Source organism: Thermobia domestica, chromosome 9 (assembly GCF_964235325.1).
Source record: "Thermobia domestica chromosome 9, izTheDome1.hap1.1, whole genome shotgun sequence".
Taxonomy (NCBI): Eukaryota; Metazoa; Arthropoda; class Insecta; order Zygentoma; family Lepismatidae; genus Thermobia; species Thermobia domestica.
In genome coordinates, this window is record NC_137462.1 from 225,855,298 (window position 1) to 225,872,787 (window position 17,490).

At 34.7% G+C, this 17,490-nt stretch overlaps 1 protein-coding gene across 1 annotated transcript; it reads right to left on the minus strand.

The window, feature by feature from the left end:
* Positions 1-899: 899 nt before the first annotated feature.
* LOC145661165 (zinc finger MYM-type protein 1-like) lies at positions 900-2,078 on the minus strand. Its single transcript, XM_081726615.1, has one exon. It carries the CDS (start codon positions 2,076-2,078, stop codon positions 900-902), a length of 1,179 nt encoding a protein of 392 aa, XP_081582741.1.
* Positions 2,079-17,490: the final 15,412 nt, after the last annotated feature.

A 17,490-nucleotide genomic window follows, 5' to 3' on the forward strand; every position in this document is an offset into this window, starting at 1 on the left:
ATCCTCTCTGCTGAGCAACTCGTTGCTGGTAATGACAGAAGTATCTGGTATAATATTGTTAGGTATGGAAAACCAGACATATTCAACAAACACCTGTAAGGCCTAATGAATCCTTTCTTCACTCACTAATCTAGTGATCTTTGTTTGGCCATTTTATCGTCATTACTTACACCATCAGATTTGTCCTCACAAAAATCTTGGAAGTCGTCTTCATTATTTTCACTCTGACTCCCGTCACTCGAGCAAAGTACATCGGCCAAATCAATGTTCGGGTACCTTACTTTGTACAATTTACTAAACACATTAACTTCTTCACAAAGTTCTTCACACTCGATGCCATAATACTCACACAAATCACTGACAAGAACTGGGCTTAGAGTACCATCCATACTTTCAGCAACACTGAGTAACCCTTCATGGGAAAAGTATGCCATTTGTGAGACAATATTTAGAGAGCTTTCAAGAAAACGATCCTGCAGCTGTTGAGTCAAAGAGTCAAGTAGTTGAAAGTACACTTCTGTTCTCAGTTTGGCTATTGGGTCACTAGGTGTTTCATCAATAGCAAGTTCGTCCATGAATCTTTTCCTTTTGCGAATTCTTCTATTAGAAGTTTGCTGGAGGCTGTGTTGAACTCTAAATTGACTAATGCAATCCGCCATGTTGCTCCAAGCTCCGTCGTTTCTCATTGCCTCCAGTTTGGCTATAGTCTCAGAAACAAGCGTCGGAACAATTCCATAGTCAATGTTTTTTGACTGTAAGCAGTCATTGGCGACAGAACTAAAAATTTCTGAAACGATCAGCATGGTTGCAACGGTATCACAATCGGATACTGATTTTAGAAGTCCTTTTGCTGAATCTTTTCTGAGTCTTCGGATATGTCCTCTAAAGCTTCTATTAGTTCATCGTAGCAAAAGAGCATCACTTTTGCTCCACCATCTAGTCGTGTTGATTCTTTTCAGTCGCATTCTTCTAGTCTTACATGGACCTTTTTTCAATTTTTCAATGAAGGTGTGATGCTTTTCGTGGCCAGACATAAACACATAGAGCTCTTGTAGAATTGAGAACATGTGTCGTACTTGAGGACATATATCCATAGACTTCTCAACGACCAATGCAAACCTATGTGAACTACACCAAATGTAGTAAGCTTTAGGACATTCTCTAAGTACAAATGACTTAAGTCCATTAAATTTACCAGACATATTTCCTGCGCCATCCATACTCTGACCAACCATACCATTTGTATCAATTCCAATTGTTCGAAGAGTATTAAACAGCTCAGATGACAAGTGTTCGCCTGTTGTGTCTCCACTCGTAAACACTTTAACAAGTCGCTCCTCTGGCTTCACATTTTCTTTCATTTCTCCATGCCCATCTCTGTGTTCGACATATCGAACTAACACGGTGGTACATTCCTTTTTGCTTATATCTTGTGTAGAGTCAAGAATTACGGAGTATGTGTTGGTTTCATTAACACGCTTCACGATTTTTGAAACAACCAGTTCATTCATAATGTTTATTAAATCAAATATGTTTCTGTAAGTAAGGAAATTAGATCCAGGTTTTGTTTTGCTTTCTTTTGATTTCTTAAGCTTATCCAAATAAACTCTTGCGTCCGGGTTATACTTGGCAAGCACTTTGAAAAGATTTACAAGTTTTCCGTTCAGTGAATCTTTATTTCTAAAGGGCAACATCTCCTCCAATAGATAACGGCAGCAATCTATAATGACAGATAGAACTTCACGATTGTGATTTACCAATTTGTCACCTTGTTCAGTCAGACCTTTGTCAACCCTTTGTTTACAGATCCACTGAAGCCTTGTAATTTGCGAAGATGTGTGTTTTTTGGATTTTTCATGGAGTTCTATATCTCTATCTCCTCTGTGGTCTGTCCATCCCCTATAACTCCATATACTTCTTTCTGTTGGTAAAGAAAATAACAGGCAATGCAAGAAAAAGACAGCATCATAGTGCTTACTGTAAACAAGCCATTTCCGTTCTTGTGTGGTTCCGTTTGGTAGAATAGCTATCTTAACTTTTGGATTGAATTTCCTTCCACACGAAGTTGGAAAATCCATAGAGGTTAGATTTTGGGATTCTAATTTTAAAGCCTGATTAATAAGTTCTGGTGTAAGCTTTTTATTTGCCTAGAAAGCTGGATCTTTTGAGTCATCCAAACATGTTGAAGTTTGCGTTGAGAGGGAAGGCTTGGTTATTTTTTCCGGTTCATTTTGAAGAATGGGGCCTTCTTCTGGTGGCAGGTCAGGCTCGTTGACGGAAAATTCAATTCCTGCGTCGGGAGAATATGATACATACGTTAATTCAACATCGTATGTTGTTTTATTGTCAGACTCAGAACTTAATCTGATTTCTTCGCCGTGCGTAATTTCATTGCGGTTTTCATTAGTGTTTGAACTGGACGCAGATGTAGAAGCTCGAATGTATTCTTCTTCAATAACCGGTAATCTGAAAAGAGACAAACACCTGAGCTGTAAATATTCATCTTTTGTAAATGAAAAATGGTAAGTAAAATAGATATGTACGTTATTTTTAACCTCTCCACAAACATTTAAAAAAAAATTGCGTTAAAATTCTGTACACTTCCTTTAATTATAAAGGCTGTACAAGCTGATTTCAACAAAGCTTTCTTATTTTCGTTTAGTATTGCATTAAAGTACACTTACTGCAGTGTAAAAGTGATACTTACTGCAGAGAGTATATTATTATCTAACATTTAGTAATCAAAGAAATATCAGAGGATGGGAGAAATGGCCCTTGCATCTACCGGTAGAGCTACTAGTAGAACTCGGAATTCGCCCATAATGTGTTCATTATGAATGTTCAAGTCGAAAAAGGTATGTTTTCGCTATTCTCAAGAAAGCGGAGCCATGGACTACTAGCTTTGAACGGTGATAATCTAACCGCTAGGACCGGGAGACCATCTGGGGAATAATCATAACCACCCGGTCGCAGCAGTAATACATCCACATAATGTAAAGCTAATAGCTTAACGTGCATTTGTGTTGCGACCAAAGGGTTACGATTGCTCATCAGATGATTTGCTAAATTCTCCAATCGCTAGGATCTGCCCATCTGCACTTATTCAGGAGCTTGTCCAATTCGTACGGTTTATACACGAATTATCACCATGTTTGCAAAGTCGTTTTGAAATTGTCTTTTATGGAGCCTACCTGCCAATAAGAAAAGGAAAATTTAGAAATATTTATGAATACATGGTACCGAGTGGGCGAAGAGTTTACTAAGTGTCGAACACTCAGAAAAAGTGACTGTAACTCTGACAAAAAATCTTACGTACAAGGGCAAAAATGTTATTAAAGTTAGTCACTTAAACTAGAAATGATACTTAGTAACATTTTTGCCCTTGTATTTAAGAATTTTAGTCGGGGTTACAGTTACAGTAATTTTTTCGAGGGGTAAGGGTTTTTATATTCTTCTTCGATTACTGTCAAGCAAGCTTCATTGTCAAAATGGTCTAAACCAAGACATAAACCATGGAACTTAGACAAATGCCCTTCGCTGTACGTCTATAGTGTTTTGGCACTTCGCTTTATCCAACGGATTGAGTGCATTACTCCTCGGAGCAGGACTGTCGTTTGAAAAGCGGAGTGAAAACAATACATCAAAAGCTTTTACATTCCTTACGTGGCCTTACTTATGACGTGGGTATGCCACCGTGTGTCTGTTGTGAAAACTACACATCACTCATCGCCGTCAGCTTCTTTATAGCTATTTGTTAACAAAGATCGGAAGAAAAAATTGAATTTGCTATTGTAACTGAAAGCAAAAGGTATCACAATTTCAAATTTTAAAGGGAAGCGTTGCGTTAGCTGGTCCCCCATACATATTACAGACTTCAGGTTAGGTAAAATTAGGTTTGTTTGATTTATACTGTAATTGGTAAACTAAATAAATTTACGATGTAGTGATTTGTATTTAGTAACAATTTGACCCTTGTACTTGAAAATTAGAGAAACTTTAGGTTACTATATGGGGAACTAGTTTACGTAACGCCTGCTCCTTGTAGACGAGAAAGCAAAGGTCACTTGCTATTTCGGACTTCAGGTTAGTTTAAGTTAGGTTTGTTTGCTTTGGTAATATTGAAATACAGTTATTTTAAGCAAAAATCACAACGATATACATGCTTCGACCTGTGAAATACCAAATGAACTGCGGGGAGCGGGCTATACACAAGCCCATAATGGATATGAGAAAATATTTTAAAAATTATTTACCTTTCTTTAGTTGATTTCGTAGAACTTGATGATGTCACTTCATTAGATTCCATATAGGGTGTCCATGGCTTATCACCTTCTTTCACTGCTATAACTTTGTACTTTATGTGTATATTATTTTTAAACTTGTAAGCTTGTCTCTTTTTGCAATGTTCTGTCCATTTGTCCTGTCGATGCACCGTATTACACATGACCTCCAAGCATTTATATTTCAACAATCTTTTCAGTTTTCGAGGCATAATTAAATCAATCAAAATTCTAGATTACAACAAACAAAGCAAACAACACGTCTGCTGAACATTCTCTCTCCACTTTAAGTCACAGAGATAAATACTATACAGAGTGCGTGCTTTGATCGTTTTATTGATGTCATTTCACGCAGTATAAAATTATATGAGAGAACCGCAGTACCAGGCTATTTTAACCGATCTATTGTTCGGTTACATTTACATTTATTTATTAATTTATTTTTTATGGACGACATATAATACGTAACAATATTGTGTTACTTCTTGATGTATGATGAATGATCATATTTTCTATATTTTTCTATGTGTGTCAATGTGTGATTACATTTTCCAGGATCTGCGAAAAACGAACAACTGCCTAGCTGGCTTCACTCTGTACAATACATGGAGCTGAATATATAAATTACTACTGGAGCGACCTCTCACGGAGTCTCTATTGTACACAGTGATGCCACTTTTGAGCTGGTTTTCAGTTTACCGCAGGCCCTGGAAAATGTAATCGCACAAACAGAAAACTATACAAAATATTATCATTAATTCATTTATTATACATCATGTAGTAATTGAACAGCATTACTTATTAAGTGTCGTACATGGTATAAATAAGAAATAAATAAATGCTCCCAGCAGAAAATGGGTAAATTACCTACACAAAGAGATAAACCGACCAGCCCATCCTTTCATATAACAACTTGCGCGGTATTTCATTCATAGAGTTTCCAAGCAGGGGATAGGGGGATTCATTCTCGAGATTTAAAAAAAAAATCGCATCGTGTTCCAACGTTATTCTGGCGACAGCAAAATTACTTATTCGACATTAGAGTAAAATTCTTCCCCAATTTTTTTATTGCCCCCATTTTTTTTTCTCGGTGGCACAACTTGCGCCATTCATCCCTCCTGTGGGCGGCCCTTCTCTCTTAAAACGAACAAACCTTTCCTTTCATTCCGCTACTTGCGCGGTACTTCATTCATCGAGTATCGAAGCAGGGGGTACGGGGGTTGACCCCGGAAAATTTTTGAAAACTAGCTTCTCAAAATCGTGTTTTAATGCTATTCCGACAGTAAAATTCCTAGTTCGAAAGTAGAGTAAAATCCCCCCCAAATTTTTCTCAATGGTGCAGCTTGCGCCATACATCCCCCCTGTGGGCGGCCCTGAGCTATGGAATATCCAATGGATTAGCCACATCCATTTTTTCAAGAAATCTGCAATTCCAGGAAAAACTGCCTCCCAAAAAAATATATTTATCCCCATAAAATATCCTACCCGAAGAAAGTCCTTATGGTCGTTCAGCGGTCTAGAGAAGACAAAAAATGTTAATTAGAAATTACAAGAAAATATAGAAATTAAGCATATTTCCGCATACATATTAATATGAGAGAAAAACGACCGTTTACCATCACATTATCTGTTCATATAGTTCCTTCTTGAATAAAAAGATTACTACTTTCGTTCGGAGAATATACTATTCACATGACATTACTACACACACTATTAGCCAACAAGGAAATGCCTGTTTCACTCGTTTAAGGCTTAGCCTACTTTCCGTTCTAAACTTTTCTCTTCGAACAAAGTATATCATGTCACATCCTGGAAATTCAAATAAAGTCAAAATCGGGTAAATGACGTAAATGAGGTTCAATCAAATTACAGTAAACACTTCAAAATGAAAACGAAAATCTAAGATTAACACTACAAAAGAAATTTAACACTGATTATAGGTGTAAAGTTTCATATTCTACGCATGAGATTACCTACTAAATTTCAAAGACAAATATACAAGTGTACCGTAAATATAATTAAGAACTAAAAATTTTCTTATCCTGGGCATCTCGATACATTCCTTTTTTAAAAAAAATCTAAAAGAAAATCAAACATTAATTGAGAGTCATGCGCGTGATAACATGTTCAAGAATTTAGAAAGTGGGAAGGGATTCTAAAAAGAATTTTCTTTTTTAAAAAATCTAAAAAAAACAATAGAAATATCTTATAAGGCCAAAACATCTTCCCACTAGCTGAGGGTACGGAAATCGCGCCAAGATTTCAAACCGTTTTCAGATAAGTGCGGTTCCCCTACGTATGTGATTACATACTAAATTTTAATTATAAACATACAACTATATATATAAGTAACAACTAAAATTTTTCTGATCCTGCGCATCTGGATACATTCTTCTTCTTTTTTTTCTAAAAGAAAATCGAACATTAATTGTAAATAACATGTAATAACATATTTAAGAATTTCGGAAGTGGGAAGGGATCCTAAAAAGGAATTTAAAATTTTAAACATTTAATAAAAATATGTTATAAGGCCAAAACATCTTCCCACTAGCTGAGGGTACGGAAATCTCGCCAAGATTTCACATTGCTTTTAAAATGCAATTCCCCTACGTATGTAACGTAATTATTTACTAAAATCTTAAAATCAAACATCTAAAAAAATAATGACATTAAGCTAAAAGTAAATTATTAATAAGGTTTGCAACATTGATAAATAGTTGGATATATGAGATACTGCAGTGAGCAAAGACAGAAAAAGAAAAGGGATCGGTCAGCTGTGTACCGTCCGTTATTCGTCAACATTAACAGGTGATCGAAAATGCAGCGATTGTCTTACCAAAACAAAGAAAGAAAAACGTGTTATCTGCTCTTTGCTGAACCGTTAAAAGCTAGAAGCAAAAATGAGTTTTAGAACAATGCGTAGTTCTCTTTCCATTTTTTCCGTGAGTCATCGAAACTGAAGGCAAAAAGGAAGAAAAATGAATGCGTGTTTATCACCGAACAGTTAAAAGAAAGATCAAAAGAAACGCGTTGCTTTCCTGAGAGAAAATTCGTATCAGTGTAGGGAGTTCCCTTTTTTTTTTTAATGAAGTGAGCCTCACTTAACATCTGTTTTAATTTCTGCTCTCTGCGTAACTTCTAGGTAATTGTAGTCCACCGGTAAGGTTAGGTGCGATTAATGGAATACACGTAGGCTCCCAATATATTGAATTGAAGTAATAATGTAACCAAGGATCTCCTAAATAAAGAGACAACAAACGGGCATTTGATAAGTTATTAACCTGTAAAGGAGTTGAATTATTATCATTGGACTTGTCGTTTTCGGAGTTTGACAAGTTGACTTCTTCACTAGGGGAAAAAGAGATTGGTTCTTGAATTTCATTAACAGGTGACAAATTAAGGTCATGCAAAAGATCTTCTGGTAGTTGGCGACGTGCCAAGGCCATCCAAATTTCACGGGTTTCAGGGGTAGGTTCCCATAACTTGGTCCTGTCTGTCGAATAAAGTCCTAAATATTCACCTGTGGAAGGGTCAACAAGTTCAACAACACGGTCATTAATGACCTTAACACATAAAATGGGTCCTCGGTACAAATCAAAAAACTTTGACATTTCACCTTTCAATATACTACTGATGTTACGCTGTCTGAGAAAAATCTAACTTCCTTGTTTTAAACGTTCTCGGAACCCTTCTGGAAACGTATTTCGTAGTCCAGCTGTTGTAATTCCAGGGACCATCAAAGAAGACGAGTGTTCTAAGGCTTGGTCTTATCCAACCAACTAAGATTTTTATGATCTGTAATCAAGATAACATGCTGACCGATTAATAATTGGCGCCATTTTCGGACCGCAAATACGATTGTAAGACATTCGATCTCACTCACACTATAGCGAGACTCAGCAGGTGTTGAAGGCCGACTAGCGAACTGGATGACCTTATTCTGTCCATCACTATACTGATATAGGACTCCACTGACTCCCAAGAGGGATGCATCCGATTCTAAATAATAAGGTAAATACAAGTCAGGGTGTGACAAGAGAACATCTTTACAAATATCGTCTTTAATTTGTTGAAAAGATTGTTCGTGTTCTTCAAGCCATTGCAACCGTATTCCCTTTTTGAGAAGCTGAAAAAGAGGTTGGATTTTTTCTGAGAAATTAGGAATAAAATTTCTTGACGAATTCAAGAGACCAATTACAGATTGTAAAGATTTAATATTGGTGGGTCTGGGTAAGTTGCGAACCGCTTCTATCGTTTTTGGGTCTTTTTTGATGCCTTCGGGAGTAATCAAGAAACCTAGAAAAGATATTGAATTAGTGCAAAACTAACATTTTTCAATGTTAAGGGTAAGGTTGTGTTCTCTAAACTTTTCAAAGATTTGTCTCAGCAATGCAAGATGTTCTTCGAAACTATCTGTAAAGCAAGCTAAATCATCATATATCGTAAGATTTTAGCATGTAACTCTGGTCCCAATACTTTTTGGAGCATACTGTTTAAAACACTGCTACCATTTTTGTAACCAAAACATGTGACTCGATATAGGTAATGTTGGCCTTCGAAATTGAATGCTGTATATTACTGTGATTTAGGAGTAAGCAAGGTTTGATTATAACTACTTACGAGATCCAAAGACCTAAGGAAAGGTTTACATTTTACTTTTAATAATAAGTCCTGTATGCCCTCAGATTTTGTTTGGCGAAGTTCCACAAATTGCTTCGGCAAACGAAGATCAACACATACCCTTGGCTTCCCGTTTTTCTTGGGAACTACAAGGATAGGATTGCTGATAATAGAGTTCGAATGAAAAATTAATCCTAATTCTAATAACTTATGAATCTCATCTCGTACATGTTGGAGATACTTAAGAGGTATGGCATATTGTTTACGTACCAATGGCTTGTCTGTTTTCACCTCCATCTCGTAAACAAAGTCTTTACAAAGACCTGGGTAATTTGTAAAAATATCCCTATATTGTGACAAAAGAGAGTATAATTGCTCTTTCTGTTGGTTGTTTAATTAAAAGTGCGGCTAACAGCATCTCTAATCTCTTCGTCTGTGGCACATTGTTTTACAAAGGAGGCAGCTGAAATAGAAAAATAGTTATCTATCGTATCTCTCTCTTCATCTTCGGAGATTTCCTGAAAGTCAAAATTTTCTGGTAATTTGGAAACATTAATTTCGCCCTACGGAGTGGACTAATTTTTCACTGGTAAATGTCAAACAATTACCGGCAATACCATTCTGTCATTTTGTTCTTAAATATGACAGTAGAAAACGATCAGCAAGAGTTTACATCACGTGCAAAATGTCAGTAACTAATGATCAGCAAAAGTGCTTCGTTTTCCACGAACTCTTTCCGCCCTACTAAATGCACTCTCTTTCCATTTGTAAACATTTGACAAATTACAATTCAGTTATTTCCTTATATTATTAAATATGTCAGTAACTAACGATAAACAAGAGCAAACTTCATCTTCCAAGCACTTCTTTTGCCTTACTAATGGAGTAACTCGTAAATATCAGACAATTCTAAATACATAACAAATTTCGACATTTCAGTTGCTTCATTTTATTCTTAAATATGTTAGCAACTAACGATCAACGAGAGTAAGCCGCATCTCCCAAACACTACATTCGACTTTTTGAACCGACTCACTTAACAATTGTGAATATCTAATAAAATACGACAATTCCGTTCTTTCATTTCATTCTAAAATATGTCGAAAATTACAGAGAAGCAAGAGTCTTTTTCAACTTCCAAGCACCCCTTTAGCCATAACGAATAGACTAACAATTTAACTATAAGGATCTGAAAACTTAAAACATTTCCTTTGTTTCATGTTATATTAAAATTGTTCAGTAAATGGTGATAATCAAGATTCTGCTTATATACAAGAACGCACTTTTCGCAATGCTCAATGTACTTAGTTCTCAATTGTAGGTATCTGCCAATTTTCGTCTTCCTTTTCTTTCTTTTTTATTGTTAAAAATGTCAGTAACTAACGATTAGCAAGCGTCTGCTTAGTCTTCCAAACACTCCCATTATGCTGAGTAGGTTCAATTTTTTCAAATGTAAATGTGAGAAAATTCAGGACAATTCCGTTCATTTTTCTTATTCTGAGAACATCAGTATGTAATCATCACCTAAATTATGCTTCATCTTTAAAACACTCCTTTCGTCCTGCTAAATATATTCACTTTTCAAATGTAAGTATCTTACTGTATACGGCAATTCCGTTAATCAAATTATTCTTAAATATGTCAGTATCTTACGATAGGCAATAGTTTATTTTGGCTATCAAATACTCCTTTCGCCATATTGAATGCAATCACTTTTCCCCTGAAAATCTATGACGATTTACGGCAATCCGTTGTTTCATTTTATTCTTAAATATGCAGGAAACAAACAATGAGCAAGAGTCTGTTTCAAATTCCAATCGCTCCTTCCCCTTGCTTCATAGACGGTCATTTTTTCAATTACTGCTTCAATATCAAAATTCTGCTTCATCTTCCAAACAATCCTTTTGCATTGTTAACTAGACTAATTTTTCAATTCTAAACATCTGACAACAAACGACATTTAAGTTCTTTCACTTTATTCCTAAATATGTCAGTGATTAACGATCAATAAGAAACATCATTTTCCTAACACTTTTTCAGCCATATTGAATGGAGTAACTTAACAACTGTAAATATCAAACAAATTACGACAATACCGATTTTAATTTTATTTTTCAATATGTCGGCAACTAGCGATCAGCAAGAGTTCGCTTCATCTTGGAAAAATTAATTTCGCCCTACGGAGTGGAATAATTTTTCACTTGAAAATGTCAAACAATTAACGGCAATACCATTCTGTCATTTTATTCTGAAATATGATAGTAGATAACGATCAGCAAGAGTCTTCATCACTTGCAAAATGTCAGTAACTAACGATCAGCAAGAGTGCTTCCTTTTCCACGATCTCTTTCCGCCCTACTAAATGCACTATCTTTCCGTTTGTAAACATTTGACCAATTACAATTCAGTTATTTCCTTATATTCTTAAATATGTCAGTAACTAACGATAAACAAGAGCAAACTTCATCTTCCAAGCACTTCTCTTGCGTTACTGATGGAGTAACTCGTAAATATCAGACCATTCTAAATACTTAAAAAATTTCGACATTTCAGTTGCTTCATTTTATTCTTAAATATGTTAGCAACTAACGATCAACGAGAGCAAGCCGCATCTCCCAAACACTACATTCGACTTAGTGAATCGACTTACTTAACAATTGTAAATATCTGATAAACTACGACAATCCCATTCTTTCATTTCATTCTAAAATATATCGACAATTACATATCAGCAAGAGTCTATTTCAGCTTCCAAGCACTTTTTAGTCATACTGAATAGACTCACAATTCAATTTTAAGGATCTGAAAAGTTGAAACAATTCCATTATTTCATGTTATACTAAAATTGTTCAGTAAATGATGATAATCAAGATACTGCTTACATACAAGAAAGCACTTTTCGCACTGCTCAATGTACTTACATCTTAATTATAGGTATCTGTAAATTTTCGTCTTTCTGTTCTTTCTTTTTATTGTTAAAAATTTCAGTAACTAACGATCAGCAAGCGTCTGCTTAATCTTCCAAACACTCCCGTTCTCCTGAGTGGGTTCAATTTTTTCAAATGTAAATGTGAGAAAATTCACGACAATTCCGTTCTTTTTTCTTATTCTGAGAACGTCAGTAAGCATTGATCACCTGGAGTATGCTTCATCTTCCAAACACTTCTTTCGTCCTGTTAAATATATTCACTTTTCAAATGTAAGTATCTTACTGTATACAGCAATTCCGTTAATCAAATTATTCTTTAATATGTCAGTATCTTACGATAGGCAAATGTTTATTTTGGCTACCAAATACTCCTTCCGCTTTATTGAATGCAGTCACTTTTACTCTGAAAATCTATGACGATTTACGGCAATCCGTTCTTGCATTTTATTCTTAAATATGCAAGAAACAAACGATGAGCAAGAGTATGTTTCAGATTCCAATCGCTTCTTCCCCTTGCTTCATAGACGCTAATTTTTTCAATATCTGAATATTTTCGACAATTCCGTTCTTTCATTTTATTCTTATGTATGTCGGAAATTAACGATCAGGAAGGGTGTACTTCAGGTTCCAAACTTTTCTTTTGCCCTACGGATTAGACCCGCTTTTCAATTGTTGATATCTGTCTGTTTGGGACAATTCCTTTGTTTCATTTTGTAAATAAATATGTCAGTAACTAAACATCAGTGAGACTCTCTTTCGTTTACTAAAATCCCTTTTCGACCTATTAAATCCACTTCCCTTCCAATTGTAAATATCACACAATTTACGACAATTCCGCTCTTTTATTTTATTCTGAAATATGGCAGTAAAAAACGACCAGCATGTTTCTGCTTAAATGTGAGAGTAACTAACAACCAGCAAGAATCTCCGTCTTCTGGTATCGCTTTTTGCCCTAATGAATGCACTCCATTTTAAATTTTAAATATCTGAGAAATCACGACGATTCCATTCTTTCATTTTATTCTCATTACGTCAGTTATTAATGTTCTTCAAAATTCTGCTTCATCTTCAAAACATTCTTTTCGCACTCTTAACTAGACTAATTTTTCAATTCTAAACATCTGACAATGATCGACAATTAAGTTCTTTCATTTTATTCCTAAATATGTCAGTAATTAACGATCAATAAAAAACATCATCTTCCAAACACCTAGTCAGCCATACTGAATGGAGTAACTTAACAACTGTAAATATCCAACCATTTACGACAATACCGTTATTTAATTTTATTTTCAATATGTCGGCAAGTAACGATCAGCAAGAGTTTGCTTCATCTTGGAAACACTAATTTCGCCCTACGGAATGGACTAATTTTTGCTTGTAAATGTCAAACAATTAACGGCAATATCATTCAGTCATTTTATTCCTAAATATGACAGTAGATAGCAATCAACAAGAGCCTACATCTGGTGCAAAATGTCAGTAACTAACGATCAGCAAGAGTGCTTCGTCTTCTACGATCTCTTTCCGCGCTATTTAATGCACTCTCTTTTCATTTGTAAATATTTGACATATTACGTCAATTCCGTTATTTCTTTATATTCTTAAATATGTCAGTAACTAACGATAAACAAGAGAAACTTCATCTTCTAAACACTTACTTTGCCTTACTTATGGAGTAACTTGTAAATATCAGACAATTCTAATTACTTAACAAATTTCGACATTTCAGTTACTTCATTGTATTCTTAAATATGTTAGCAACTAACGATCAACGAGGGCAAGCTTCATCTCCAAAAACTCCATTCGATTTTTTGAACCGACTCACTTAACAATTGTGAATATCTAATAATTTACGACAATTCCGTTCTTTCATTTCATTCTAAAATATGTCGACAATTACAGATCAGCAAGAGTCTTTTTCAGCTTCCAAGCACTCCTTTAGCCATAATGAATAGACTCACAATTCAACTATAAGGATCTGAGAACTTAAAACATTTCCATTATTTCATGTTATATTACAATTGTTCAGTAAATTGTGATAATTAAGATTCTGCTTATATACAAGAACGCACTTTCTGCGCTGCTCAATGTACTTAGTTCTCAATTGTAGGTATCTGCCAATTTTCGCCTTTCTTTTCTTTCTTTTTTATTGTTAAAAATGTCAGTAACTAACGATTAGCAAGCGTCTTCTTAGTCTTCCAAACACTCCCATTCTGCTGAGTGGGTTCAATTTTTTCAAATGTACATGTGAGAAAATTCACGACAATTCCGTTCTTTTTTCTTATTCTGAGAACATCAGTATGTATTGATCACCTAAATTATGCTTCATCTTCCAAACACTCCTTTCGTCCTGTTAAATATATTCACTTTTCAAATGTAACTATCTTACTCTATACGGCAATTCCGTTAATCAAATTATTCTTAAATAAGTCAGTATCTTACGATAGGCAAGAGTTTATTTTGGCTACCAAATACTCCTTTCGCCTTATTGAATGCAATCACTTTTACCCTGAAAATCTATGACGATTTACGGCAATCCGTTCTTGCATTTTATTCTTAAATATGCAAGAAACAAACCATGAGCAAGAGTCTGTTTCAAATTCCAATCGCTCCTTCCTCTTGCTTCATAGACGGTCATTTTTTCAATATCTGAATATTTTCGACAATTCTGTTCTTTCATTTTATTCTTATGTATTTCGGAAATTAACGATCAGCAAGGGTGTACTTCAGGTTCCAAACTTTTCTTTTGCCGTACTGATTAGACCCGCTTTTCAATTGTTAATATCTGTCTATTTAGGACAATTCCTTCCTTTCATTTTGTAAATAAATATGTCCGTAACTAAACATCAGTGAGACTCTCTTTCGTTTACTAAAATCCCTTTTCGTCCTACTAAATCCACTCCCTTTCGAATTGTAAATATCACACAATTTACGACAATTCCGTTCTTTCATTTTGTTCTGAAATATGTTAGTAACAAACGACCAGCATGTCTCTGCTGAAATATGAGAGTAACTAACAATCAGCAAGAGTCTTCGTCTTGTGGGATCTCTTTTTGCCCTAATGAATACACTCTCTTTTGAATTTTAAATATCTGAGAAATTACGACGATTCCATTCTTTCACTTTATTGCTCATTACGTCAGTTATTAATGTTCTTCAAAATTCTGCTTCATCTTCCAGACAATCCTTTCGCATTGTTAACTAGACTAATTTTTCAATTCTAAAGATGTGACAATGAACGACATTTAAGTTCTTTCATTTTATTCCTAAATATGTCAGTAATTAACGATCAATAAGAAACATCATCTTCCAAACACTTTTTCAGTCATACTGAATGGAGTAACTTAACAACTGTAAATATCCAACCATTTACGACAATACCGTTATTTAATTTTATTTTCAATATGTCGGCAAGTAACGATCAGCAAGAGTTTGCTTCATCTTGGAAACACTAATTTCGCCCTACGGAATGGACTAATTTTTGCTTGTAAATGTCAAACAATTAACGGCAATATCATTCAGTCATTTTATTCTTAAATATGACAGTAGATAGCAATCAACAAGAGCCTACATCTGGTGCAAAATGTCAGTAACTAACGATCAGCAAGAGTGCTTCGTCTTCTACGATCTCTTTCCGCGCTATTTAATGCACTCTCTTTTCATTTGTAAATATTTGACATATTACGTCAATTCCGTTATTTCTTTATATACTTTGCCTTACTTATGGAGTAACTTGTAAATATCAGACAATTCTAATTACTTAACAAATTTCGACATTTCAGTTACTTCATTGTATTCTTAAATATGTTAGCAACTAACGATCAACGAGAGCAAGCTTCATCTCCAAAAACTCCATTCGACTTTTTGAACCGACTCACTTAACAATTGTGAATATGTAATAATTTACGACAATTCCGTTCTTTCATTTCATTCTAAAATATGTCGACAATTACAGATCAGCAAGTCTTTTTCAGCTTCCAAGCACTCCTTTAGCCATAATGAATAGACTCACAATTCAACTATAAGGATCTGAGAACTTAAAACATTTCCATTATTTCATGTTATATTACAATTGTTCAGTAAATTGTGATAATTAAGATTCTGCTTATATACAAGAACGCACTTTCTGCGCTGCTCAATGTACTTAGTTCTCAATTGTAGGTATCTGCCAATTTTCGTCTTCCTTTTCTTTCTTTTTTATTGTTAAAAATGTCAGTAACTAACGATTAGCAAGCGTCTGCTTAGTCTTCCAAACACTCCCATTCTGCTGAGTTGGTTCAATTTTTTCAAATGTAAATGTGAGAAAATTCAGGACAATTCCGTTCATTTTTCTTATTCTGAGAACATCAGTATGTAATCATCACCTAAATTATGCTTCATCTTTAAAACACTCCTTTCGTCCTGCTAAATATATTCACTTTTCAAATGTAAGTATCTTACTGTATACGGCAATTCCGTTAATCAAATTATTCTTAAATATGTCAGTATCTTACGATAGGCAAGAGTTTATTTTGGCTATCAAATACTCCTTTCGCCATATTGAATGCTATCACTTTTCCCCTGAAAATCTATGACGATTTACGGCAATCCGTTGTTTCATTTTATTCTTAAATATGCAGGAAACAAACAATGAGCAAGAGTCTGTTTCAAATTCCAATCGCTCCTTCCCCTTGCTTCATAGACGGTCATTTTTTCAATTACTGCTTCAATATCAAAATTCTGCTTCATCTTCCAAACAATCCTTTTGCATTGTTAACTAGACTAATTTTTCAATTCTAAACATCTGACAACAAACGACATTTAAGTTCTTTCACTTTATTCCTAAATATGTCAGTGATTAACGATCAATAAGAAACATCATTTTCCTAACACTTTTTCAGCCATATTGAATGGAGTAACTTAACAACTGTAAATATCAAACAAATTACGACAATACCGATTTTAATTTTATTTTTCAATATGTCGGCAACTAGCGATCAGCAAGAGTTCGCTTCATCTTGGAAAAATTAATTTCGCCCTACGGAGTGGAATAATTTTTCACTTGAAAATGTCAAACAATTAACGGCAATACCATTCTGTCATTTTATTCTTAAATATGATAGTAGATAACGATCAGCAAGAGTCTTCATCACTTGCAAAATGTCAGTAACTAACGATCAGCAAGAGTGCTTCCTTTTCCACGATCTCTTTCCGCCCTACTAAACGCACTATCTTTCCGTTTGTAAACCATTGACCAATTACAATTCAGTTATTTCCTTATATTCTTAAATATGACAGTAACTAACGATAAACAAGAGCAAACTTCATCTTCCAAGCACTTCTCTTGCCTTACTGATGGAGTAACTCGTAAATATCAGACCATTCTAAATACTTAAAAAATTTCGACATTTCAGTTGCTTCATTTTATTCTTAAATATGTTAGCAACTAACGATCAACGAGAGCAAGCCGCATCTCCCAAACACTACATTCGACTTAGTGAATCGACTTACTTAACAATTGTAAATATCTGATAAACTACGACAATCCCGTTTTTTCATTTCATTCTAAAATATATCGACAATTACATATCAGCAAGAGTCTATTTCAGCTTCCAAGCACTTTTTAGTCATACTGAATAGACTCACAATTCAATTTTAAGGATCTGAAAAGTTGAAACA